This window comes from Sinocyclocheilus grahami, unplaced genomic scaffold (assembly GCF_001515645.1).
Source record: "Sinocyclocheilus grahami isolate Dianchi unplaced genomic scaffold, SAMN03320097.WGS_v1.1 scaffold473.1, whole genome shotgun sequence".
Taxonomy (NCBI): Eukaryota; Metazoa; Chordata; class Actinopteri; order Cypriniformes; family Cyprinidae; genus Sinocyclocheilus; species Sinocyclocheilus grahami.
In genome coordinates this window covers 1,442,959-1,454,776 of record NW_015505652.1, presented here as the reverse complement: position 1 = coordinate 1,454,776, position 11,818 = coordinate 1,442,959, and the positions used below count along the sequence as shown (strand labels likewise).

At 36.1% G+C, this 11,818-nt stretch overlaps 1 protein-coding gene across 1 annotated transcript; it reads right to left on the bottom strand.

Moving 5' to 3' along the window:
* Positions 1-454: 454 nt before the first annotated feature.
* LOC107553480 (adhesion G-protein coupled receptor F3-like) lies at positions 455-10,495 on the bottom strand. The gene is made up of 18 exons (XM_016235691.1): positions 10,431-10,495; positions 9,794-9,854; positions 9,468-9,480; positions 9,210-9,350; positions 8,860-9,015; positions 8,710-8,759; positions 7,138-7,196; positions 6,834-6,970; positions 6,512-6,730; positions 6,190-6,420; positions 5,603-5,749; positions 5,283-5,482; positions 4,987-5,166; positions 1,882-3,192; positions 1,761-1,802; positions 1,633-1,665; positions 1,449-1,518; positions 455-1,116 (listed from the first exon to the last, which is right to left on the bottom strand). Exons 1-17 carry the CDS (start codon positions 10,442-10,444, stop codon positions 1,477-1,479), a joined length of 3,036 nt encoding a protein of 1,011 aa, XP_016091177.1. The 5' UTR covers positions 10,445-10,495; the 3' UTR covers positions 455-1,116; positions 1,449-1,476.
* Positions 10,496-11,818: the final 1,323 nt, after the last annotated feature.

Here is an 11,818-nt window from a genome sequence, read left to right as displayed (position 1 = left end):
GCAGGAGCTATAGCTCTTACTGTTGCCATTATTGCTTGAGGAGCATGTGTTGCAACTTGCAGGTTAGTGCACCTAAATCTGACCATTATCTGAGCTTATTTCAAAATAAAACACAATTAGTTGTTTAAGAAGTGTGTCCCACTTGTGCCAAACAGTTCCACTGTGGCAACCCCTAACAGGAGCAGCTGAAGGAGAAAGACAGAGTTTGTTGTTTTTTAATAAAAAAACAACAAAATGGCTTATATGGTGACAGTTATATGCCTTCTGCAGGTGTGTCTCTGGACAGGCCATTGTGTACACAGGAGACACCTGTGAGAATCAGCACATTGATGGAAGAATTCTGGGAGTTCTGATCGGTGGTGCTGCAGGAGCTATAGCTCTTACTGTTGCCATTATTGCTGTGATCTACAGGCAGAACTAAACCATCATATTTGACATCTGAATAACATAACTGTTTGATAAGCAACGTATTTTATTAATTAATCATCTTACAATAAACATCTTTATTAACAATCTCATCTCTCTATTTTCCATATCCCTTTAAAAGAAACAAGGAAATAGGTCTAACAAGAGAAAAAAACAAAAAATAAATATTTGTCAATCTGAAGAAGAGTGCTTAAGATGTGTTAAATTAACTTTGGTTCTTCAGATATTTTGTCAGAAGTACTAAATAGTGCATAGAAGTTGATGCCATAGGTCTTTATGTTTTGCAAAATAGAAGCAGAGCTAAAACTAATCAGCTTACAACCAAGGTAGGTGACCACTTTTTACATTGCATGTAGAGAGAGTGTTAAATAAAAGACAACAACAATCAGGGTAGAAAACTACAGATAATTGCTACATATATACAGCAGCACTTATATTGTTCTTTTAAAAACACAAACTTGAACATCTATTATATTTTTTGTATCTGTTTCTCACTGTTTGTTCCTAATTTTATGTAGTAAATAAAAAGGGATGACCACAGCCTATACTTTGTTCCAAAGATGTTAAGTCTTTTAAAGTACAAGAAGTACTTTTAGGTCTTCACCAAACAGTTGCGCTCCCTCTTCTATTTTTGTTGCTGCTGTGGGTTCAGAGGTGGATCAATGTCCTATAATTTTTTACATGTTCCTTCTGCAATACAAATCGGAAACAGAAAATGTATTAAAGAAATTTCCTAAGAATTTTTATTGTCTTCTGAAGAGCTGCCTTTGAAGTTGTTTAATGAACACTGACTCTGTTATGGAAGTGAATATTGAATTGAACTGAATCAACATTTGAACTAAACTGGGCTAAATAACGACACTGTCATCTTTTGTAGAGCTGCTATACAGCTGGAATGGAAGTGCTTTTTTCCTGTTTATTACCGTGAAGCTGCTTTGAAACTACCTGCATTGCATCAAGCACTATATAAATAAATGTGGCTTGACAAAAAAAAAGAAATTAAGGTATATCCAAACACGTACCTTGTGTGCATTTATTTACATGGATCATTTATTTTGTGGTTGTTACTGTTCCTTGATCTTTTCCTGATTTCTGGTGGAAGGAAATCATAATTTTCTATTTTTAAATATGTTTTTTTTTTAGCTTAATTCAAATAATTTTAACATATTGTGAAATTAAGAAATGTATGTGTTTCCCAGAACTTACCCCTAGAACTATTTTCAATATTTCATCTCGGACCTGAAGAAAAAAACAAGAAACATGTCAGTGTCCTGTGGTACTAATTATACAAAAAAAAAATAATAATAAATACTAATGTCAATATCAGTGCATACCCTTTTTTCTGCAAAACATCCTGTCAACAAGATGAAGAAGCCCTGGAAGTATAGATGATACAGAGGAATCAGGTATAAATAATTACTAGTTAATAATTTGCATGGAGAGACTGGTTAATACCTGCAGGGAGTTGACAATGGTGAATGCGTAATGCACTACGAATGTAATAAACTGTGTAAAGTCATCCATCAGAAACACAAAAAGCCCCAGAACCCAAGTCCCACCAAAAACAGGCGTGAGAAAGATAACCACTTTGATTATGCTTTTCATAGCTTCTTTGTCTCCCTTTTTGTTGCTCTCAGCTCCAGATGGCTTTAAAACTGTTGCAATGACCACCATCATGGAAAACATGTTCACCAGAATGATGGTCCCGACTGGGAAGAGAAACGCGTGGATGGATCCCTGCATTGCTGACTGATAGGTAAGCCAGCAAGTTTTGGAGCTGTAGTACGGAATGTCACTTGCTTGGTCATAGTACACGTATGTAACAGCCACAGTCACTGTCGGACAAACATAGCCAATGGTAAATCCGAGGATCATGTACGCCTTTTTCCCAATGTGGCTAAAGACGAAAATGAGCTGGTGGACCAACATGACGCTCAGACACAGCATCCAAAAGAACATTGCAAGGAAGAAGTAATGCTTCGCCACCACCAAAACAAGGCACAAGGTTTCATTTAGGACTGATGGGAAGGCGGAAGCTAAGAAGCTGCAGTCGGCCAAAAGCAGACACAGAGAGATGTTGAGGAGAGCAGTGTGCCGGAAGTGGGAGAGGTTGGATTTGACTACGGTGCTCCAGACCAAACACTCGATGATGATGTAGACGATGAGAGAGCATATGGAGACTCCCAGTCCGATGTACGTGAGCTGATCTAGAAAAGGCATGCTTACTGCATGCTTAGACATGAGCATGGAGAAGGAGGTGAGATGGTTGCATTCACAGTATGCAAGGTTTCCGGGGCCTTTAACGAACTCGCAGCCCTCATCTGACCATCTTTGCTCAGTGACGTTCCAGAACACGCAGGTCATTGTGCTGCCCTGTTCATTTGGAAAAGCCAGTTTGATGTTCACCGATGACTGAGTGTTGTTCTCAACTGTGCTGGATACGACTATGCTAGGAAACGATGCATGCTCGTAGCCCAGTTTTGGCAGGCGGTTGGCCAAGCTCTGCAATCCTACTGTTTTCACCATATCTGCTGTGGCATTCAGCTCAACGTCCACGTTGAAAACGGTTCTGTTGCAAGTGCTGCCACTTCGGCAGATCTGAAGCTGAATGTTTGAGGAGTTGTAGCCCTCACTAGCATTTATTCGGATGCTTTTCACAAGGCCTTCTACGGATGACAGATATTGTGTAGCCAGTGAACTGCTCTCTTCCTTGTCTCCCACTTCCCAGGTTACGTTCAACATGCTGCTAGCGGAGTCGATGAAATCCTATAAGAGAACAGATTTTTTTCAAAATGTGCAAAAATGTTAAAGTATATGGCCATTTTGACAATGTTAGAGCCTGAGTTCCATAGTGAAATTATATTGATGTAATATACTGTGTGCACATTATATATATATATATATATATATATATATATATATATATATATATATATAAATAAATATATATATATATATATACTGTATATATATACTGTATATATATATACAGTCATGCGAATGTATTCATTTTTTTCATGTTTTGTTAAGTTGCTGCCTTATGTTAAATTGTAACATCTTCGCAAAAAAATTTATTAAAAATGATTCCATTGAATAAGTATTAAAACCCTTATCTGGGACAGTTGAAATGTAGCTCAGGAGCATTCATATTGCTTGTAGATGTTACTACACTTTAAGTGACGTTAACATGTGGCAAATTCAATTGAATGGGTATGATTTGGGACGGCACACACATTTTAATAAAAGGTCTAACAGCTGATAATGCATATCAGAGCAAAAACCAAACCCTGAGGTCAAAAGAACTGCCTGTAGAGCTCAGAGACAGGTTTGCGTCAAGCCACACATCTGGGGAAGAGTTCAGAAAAAATTCTGCTTCATTGAAGGTTCACAGAATCATGTAGCCTTCATTATCCATAATGGAAGATGATTGAAACAACTAGAACTCTTCCTAGAGTTGGCCTCCTGGCCAAACTGAGCAACTGATGGAGAAGGGCTTTGGTTAGTGTGGTGACCAAGATGCTGATGGTCCCTCTAGTTGAGCTCCATGATCATATATGCAGATGGTAAAAAAATCAACAGAAGGACAAACATCACTGCAACACTCCACCGATCTGGGCTTTATGTCGGTGTGGCTGGACTCAATCTTCTCCTCAGTGAAGACACCTAAAGGACCCTCAGACTGTGAAAAACAATATTCTCTGGTTTGATGATCCTCAATTCCAAGTATCATGTTTGAAGGAAACCAGCTCTGCTCATCACCTGCAGAGTACCATCCCAAAAGTAAAGTGTGCTGGTAGCAGCCTCATGCTGTGGGGCTGTTTTTCAGCGGCAGGTACTGAGGAACTCGTCAGAGTAGAAGAAAAGCTCAGTGCACCAAAATATAGAGATAGCCTTAATGAAAACCCAGTCCAGAGCATTCAGAACCTCAGACTGGGCAGAAGGTTCACCTTCCAACAGGACAATGAACCTATGCATACAGCAAGAGTGGCTTATAGACAACTCCTTGTCCTTGAGTGGCCCAGACAGAGCCTGGCCTTGAACCCAATCAAATATTTCTGAAGAAACCTGAAAATCTGCCCCCATCCAACCTGACAGAGCTTGAGAGGTGAAGATTTGAGGAGAAGAATGGCAGATAATTGCCAAATGATGATGTGCAAAGCTTGTCACATAATACCCAAAAAGACTTGAGGCTGTAAAAGTGCTTCAGCTGAGTAATGAGTTAATACTCATGCAATGTACTTCTTTCAGTTTTTTATTTTTAATAAATGTACAAGTTGTGACAGTTCTTTTTTTTGCTTTGTCATTATGGTGTATGGAGTGTAGATTGATGTGTGAAAAAAAGTAATTTAAAGCAGTTTAACATAAGGCTGCAACATAACAAAACGTGAAATAAATGAAGGGTATGAATACTTTCGCAAGGCATTGTATATATATATATATAAACTTGAATAAAAAAATTTTTTTGAATTATTTCATTATATATAATACTAATAAATAATGTATGCATGTTTGGGTGTGTGTATATGTATCAAAAGTGAGTGAAGTGCTTGAAATGCTTACTGCAAGAAGGTTCTCGCCTAGTGCCATGTTTACTGATGCCTTGTTCATAGTTTCGAAAACAGAAACTGCAGTCTTGACGTCACCAAAAGTGTTTTCACCCTCTTCAGATGTGTTATTTTTCAAGCTCTGAAAAATAAACTGAGCGCCTTCTTGTGTTGCTCCAAGTCCTTTTTCAAAATCCTGGAGAGAGATAAAAATGAGACATTTCCACATAAAAGGAACAGTTCAGATGCCATAGTTATGTCTTCAAGGTTTTAAGTCACTCAGCATCAGTCACCTCTTCTAGATTTGCATACCTTTGCTTGCAAAGCTACACTATTCAGAACTGCTTTAACACACAGAGAGAGTTCTTCCCCCCATTTTTTTCCAATGCATTTGCGTTTCATTAAGCCCTGTCTCCCTGTTTCAGTACAATCTATAATGGCTGTTTCATTATTCTTTGTTTTTGGCCATTTTCTCTCTTCAATTTCTTCCTCTGCACAAAACAGGTCACTGGCTATAAGAACAAACAAACAAACAAACAATCAAATGCATCATCCAAACATTCGTTTTTTACTTTACCAGTCACCAAAGGGTTTTGTACAATAGTACTTTTGCATTAGTAGAGAGTGCTTACGGTAAATGATTGGTACTCTTAGTGTGCGATTTCGCAGCTGATTCAAGGAGTTCTCTAAAGTGCAGCTGACCTCAAGTGAACTTGGTTTGCCTTCTGCCACACAATCAACAGGGAATTCTGCTGTATACTTGATTATTCCATTGTTCTCTGCAAAAAAAAAAAAAGGTAACATTTTTAACTGTTTTCACTATCTATCTATCTATTTTGTATAATTTAAAACCAGTGTCTTTTTGATTTGTTTTGTTTCTAATGAAATGGCATTCACTCATTTTAAAGTTTGAAATATATCTAACTCCTTTTTGGGGCCACTGCAAGCCACATTTTTGAAGTTTGTACTTCATGAATGAGGATTTTCTTTAGAGTTAAAACATTTTAATAATGCTTGACTTGGAAAATGTTTACATTTGCAATACTTGGTAAATTGCTTGATTACAAAAACGGTCAATTATACTGTATATGTTTATATAAAAATAATATAAACATCGTGTGACTTGCAGACTCAATTGATTATTTGCTTTATAAAGGTAATAAAACGTCAGCTTCACATTGCATCGAAAGAGAGATTTATAAGATAATTATAGCCTTACCTTCTTTAACTGGTGCAATTTCAACAATTCCGAGTTTTAGCATGGCCCTGTAGGTTTCAATACTGTTTTCGATGGAACATAAGATGCTAACTTTGGTGGATGTTGATGCAGAACAATCTGCAGTTTGTGGATTGCTTGTCACATTAATGACCTCTGGCAGAAGTGCAATTTGAATAGGTGCCATGGCCATGTGAGCTATGTTCCCAGTGACAAAAAGGCAGATGTACGTTCCTGGCATATCAAGAAAATGAGAATTGAGAACAAAAGGTCACAGTATCATAAATGGCATCCCGCTTCACTCATATGATTGCATTCAACACACCTGACCAGTATCCATTTGTCTTTAGAAGTGTGATTGTTGAAAGTTCTGTACAAGTATCTGACAGCTGTAATTCACTCCCTGGTCCCAGAGTCAATTCTGCTTCATTATCTCTGAACATCTGCCACACGCACTTGCTCATAGCCTCTATACTGGTACAGTTCAGCTGTTGTCTTGAATTGTAACACACTTTTCCTGTAGGTGCCTCCATGTATACCATGCCTGCAAATGAATATAAAATACTGTGTTAGTAAAAAGATGGGTAGGAATGGCTGGATAGATCACACAAGTGACCAAAAATATTGGTGTGGTTGCAGTGTTTTACCTAGTGACTTGAGACTGAGACTGTAAATGGTTGGATCTGTCAACAGTGTAGAAATTATGCTTTGAACTTTGGGGGTGGCAAACACAGAACTAAGAGAGACTGTGAAGTTGTGAGCGTAGGTATTTGTGCCTGTGTAACTGCGTGACAAAAGAGAAGAAACATGAAGATCTTGGTTACAAATCATTGTAGATCTTATCAAATGAACAAACAATGAAAAAGTATTTCAAGTCTTTATTATTACTTTATTTACATTCGGATAATAAAATAAAAATGTAAGATAAAAATGATAAGAAAAATATCTTACAGGCTGCCTTGCATAGTCAGTGAGTTGAAGGCATTTAGCACATTAAAAGCACTCTGCAGCTGAAAAGCAAATGTGTGAAGATGATGAGTAAGAGTTTTGTTATAACTGAATAAATAACTGCTCTGTAATTTTAGTTACGTATTTTTTTCAGTTCAGTAATAGGCTACTATATTTCTTTATTAGGTGGCTCTCTCGAATAAGTGATTCTGTTTAGTTAATAACGCAGCCTAGTGGTCTGCTCATCACTTAAAGGGATAGTTCACCCAAAAATGAAAATTCTGTCATTAATTACTCACCCTAAAGTCGTTCAAAACCCCTAAGACCACCGCGTGACGCAGCTGACACAGAATAGCATACGCTGTTTACGTTCAGTGGATATTCTCCAAAATGGAGACGAATGGTTGCATAAAGTCGTTATTTTTGTTTTCTTCGCGTACAAAAAGTATGCTTCGTAAAATTAAGGTTGAACCCCTGAAGTCACATGGATTATTTTACTGATCTCCTTGCCATGTTTCTGGACGTTGATCGTGGTAATTACATTGCTGTCTATGGGAGGGTCAGAGAGCTCTCAGAATTCATCAACAATATCTTAATTTGTGTTCCGAAGATGAACGAAGGTCTAACGGGTTTAGAACGACATGAGGGTGAGTAATTAATGACAGAATTTTCATTTTTGGGTGAACTAACCCTTTAAGACCCGCGCTATTTTCAAGTCTTTCATATGGAACTTACTCTTAGTTTTTTTTTACTTACTTTTTTTTTCAAATGCTGCTGGCACCACCTTGTGTCTCAGTTATCGATTGTATTGAAAATGGCTTCAAAAAACATTAGCTACTGTTCTATTTAAGCAATATGAGAAACAAAGCTTTTCGAATCTTCGCAAAGTGAATCAACATCTAACAACGCAGGCTGGCGCCACCTGCTTGTCAACACCGTGTAAATGCAACGAAAACTCAGCTTAAACATGTGTAATAACATCTTTTTACAAACCTATTGCAATTGTTTTCACGAAAGAGTATCTATTAAATATTATATACAAATAATTAAACACTATTAAAAATAAAATGTGTTTTTTTTCATATGCTTATGAAGTGCTTGTTTGTGTTATTGAGCAGCGCTTGGCAGGGATGTGGGGGGAAGGTCAGAAGAATGAATCCAAGGGCCCAACGAGAGCGGGGGGCCCCTAACGCGATGTCTCCGTTCAAAACTGTATGACGTAGCCAAGCCTTGTTTGCTGAAATCACGTGATGCTACAAACTCCGAACCACTGATTCGATATAAAAGATTTGTAAATGTTTTGTGGCTTCACGAAAAAGGTCGAATTATTAACTAATTTAATCACAAATCAATATTTAATGTAAATGTCTATATTTATTTGATGAGTGGCCGTGCAATAAACGTGTGTCAGTCTATATCGCAAAATGGGGGTTTATTTGGCTATAATCACCGACTGACTGTACATTATCCCTTATATAGTTAATATTACACTATGCATTTCTGCAGCTGCTTACAGATAGGCTACTGCATTTTAGAACGAGTAATAATTGAGCAAATAAGGAGATCCACACCTACCATGTTTTGGACCGTTAAGGAGCTCCCAGTGAGTACACCAATAAGTGAAACTGTATAAGGTTCACAGAGGGAAACAATCATAAATGTTGTCCAGAATTGCACATGTGATGTCTGACTTTTACTCCAATTTGATATATTTTGACAACTTACCGTTCACTTTTGGCAGACACAGAGGTGTGTAGTATGAAATATTTGCCACACATTTGTCCACATTGCAGCATTTATTTACATTGTCACACACAAGATTGCTCCAAACATAGTCTGGTCCACACCAGCATGTTGAATTTTGGCCAATTATCTCACACTCTATAACAAAATACATAATCATAATGACTTATCATACTTTTGCTGTTTTAAAATGTAATCTGGCATTATTTTTTTATGTTTATTAATGTCAAAACTAAATATTTTTATATACATATAGAATTGTGAATTAAAACAATTAAATCAACATCAGAAAGAATAACCTATTACTCAAAATCATGGTAGGTTTAACTTACCTGCTGCTATTTCAGCATTTGTGATAGTTACCCCTATTGTATCCAGAACAGTCCCTATAAGTCCAGGCAGATGGACTGCAACATTTAATGTTTTATTCCCCTCAATCATGACCTCTGCCCAATGGGTCACCTCTGTGGAAGCTGAAAACATATACATTGTAAAATTATAAATTTGTTGCATGTTTTATTTGTGTGTGATATAGTGGATTTTAAAACTAGATTTTGGAACGGACAGTGTCTGGTCAAACGAAAACTTACCCACATATGAAGTCTGTTAGGTAACAGAAGAAGAAAACAGTCAGTACTTCTGTTTTTTAGTCATAAACAAATAATCATGTATAACAAAGAGAATGGGATTCTTACAGTATGTATTAGAAAACATACATTAAATACTGTAAATAATAACATTTAAATGAATTTGAAGCATTTAGGTGATGAGTAGTGTTAAATGAATTCAATGGCATGATCATCAGTCAGAGCAGTATATAGTACAGTATGTGGCAGTCAGGCTATTACTATTCATGATTTATATTATTTTAGGATAAAATATTTTTTTATTAAATGTATTGCCTTTATGAACTTACTTGGCTAAAAATGAATAGCGCAGCAAAAAGCAGCATTCCTGCACCAGACAGTGTTTTGATCCTAAGGAGATCACATTTAATTTTTAAAAAGACAGTCACAAACGTAGACCTTTAAGTGAAACCTTTCTCTGAACTTTAGTAAAATTGTATGCCAATTTTCTATTGACAGAAAATCAAATTATTTTTATATTATAATACTATAAACTGGGACACGCCATCTCTCACTTATTAATAAACATCATCAAACCACGAAACTACAAAAACTTTGCCAAAGCTAGATGTTGCCTTTCAAAACACCGGCTAAATAAATTCATATGGGAACACTGAACATAGAAGATATCACATATTAAGAAACAAAATTATGATACATTGTTTGAAGATCAAATATAAAACTAATAAATTCATAAAAATTCATTTGCTGAATTTGAATGACACAATGAGGTTTAAAATGGTTTGGTGAACATATTCTGTGAACACCAAATATATATATATATATATATATATTTTTTTTTTTGTAAGATAAGAGTATATATATATTGTAAGATGAAACTTTTAAGCTTTTTTTAAATAAGAACCTAAATAATCTTATTTGACCGCTTTTCTACAAATATATCAACCAAAGACAAAAAATACTGACCTTACAATCTGCATTTTAAAAGAGAGGATCAGCAAGTTTTAGGCAATGTTATCTGTCATAACAACATGTTCCCTGTGAACCAGTTTCCAGAGTGAAAGGTGGTGCTGAATGAGAATTACAGAAAGTTGACGAATGCAGTGGGGCAGGCAAAAGCTAATTTACAAAGCTCTCTCTCACATTTGCATTTTGCATTCCCAAAGTCCATAGGCCACCTGGATAAGTTAACACACAATAGTCATGGCTTCAGACTTTCCATTGCAATTTGGCTAACAAATGTACCTCAGAGCTGCATGCTTTGTCCAACTATGTTTGGTTAGATTGTCATTTGTGACTGATTTAGATAAATCATTTTCATGTTTAAATCTTGCTGTACTTTTAGAAATAAGACTTTTAGAAGTTCTGCTGTTTTTGAATGTTGAATACCGGGTGGCCTGTGTACGAATTTGTTTCATTTTGAGCTTCTAAATTGTGTTAGAGATAAAGCTAGGCACAATTCAATTTAACTTTTGGTTTATTGACAATCAAGTTTATTTCAAATCAAGTTGATTTGTACAGCGCTTTTCATGATACAAATCATTGCAAAGCAACTTTAGTCTTTAATCTAGATTTAAACAGAGAGAGAGAGTGTGTCTGTACCCCGAACGTTATCAGGAAGGCTATTCCAGAGTTTGGGAGCCAAATGCGAAAAAGCTCTACCTCCTTTAGTGGACTTTTAGTGGACAATAAACTCAAAGTGCCCATTTCAGCCTACTGAAATAAAATCTTACTTCCAATTGGAAAGATTGTATTTACTCTCAGATCAAGGGGAAATAACATTCTCATATATTAACCTTACTATACCTTGTTTGATTTGTTGTTTTAAACCTCCAGTGATGTGGTTATGTTTCCCTGTTAGGGTGACCACTACCGCATCCAGCTCATCTAACCCACATACGACAATGGAAATATGTGGTAACATACCAAGTTTATTCAGCATGAGGTGAAATCACTAAGCCTCATTATTTGGCTGTTGTGGAGAACATGAATATGGACAGTTGCATAATGTTATGAAAAGACAGAATAAAAGTGTATACTGATTATAACATGTACCACTGTTGAAGTGTGTGGTTTTTATTACACACAATTCAAATTTAAATCTAACTGCTGTATTATTTACATCATACATTCTGAGTCCATATAGATTATATAGATTCAAAAGATTTTTTTTCTAATCAAAAAGTTACTGTAAACATGATTACTGTAAGTACTGTTTACAGTACTGTAAACATACATACATTTAGTAGAACATTTAATGAAAGTAAAGGTTTTTAAAAAATATTTATTGTTAGGGAACACACTTGCAAATTAGTGTCTTGTTTTCTTCAAACGTATTTGTTTGTTAAATAAGC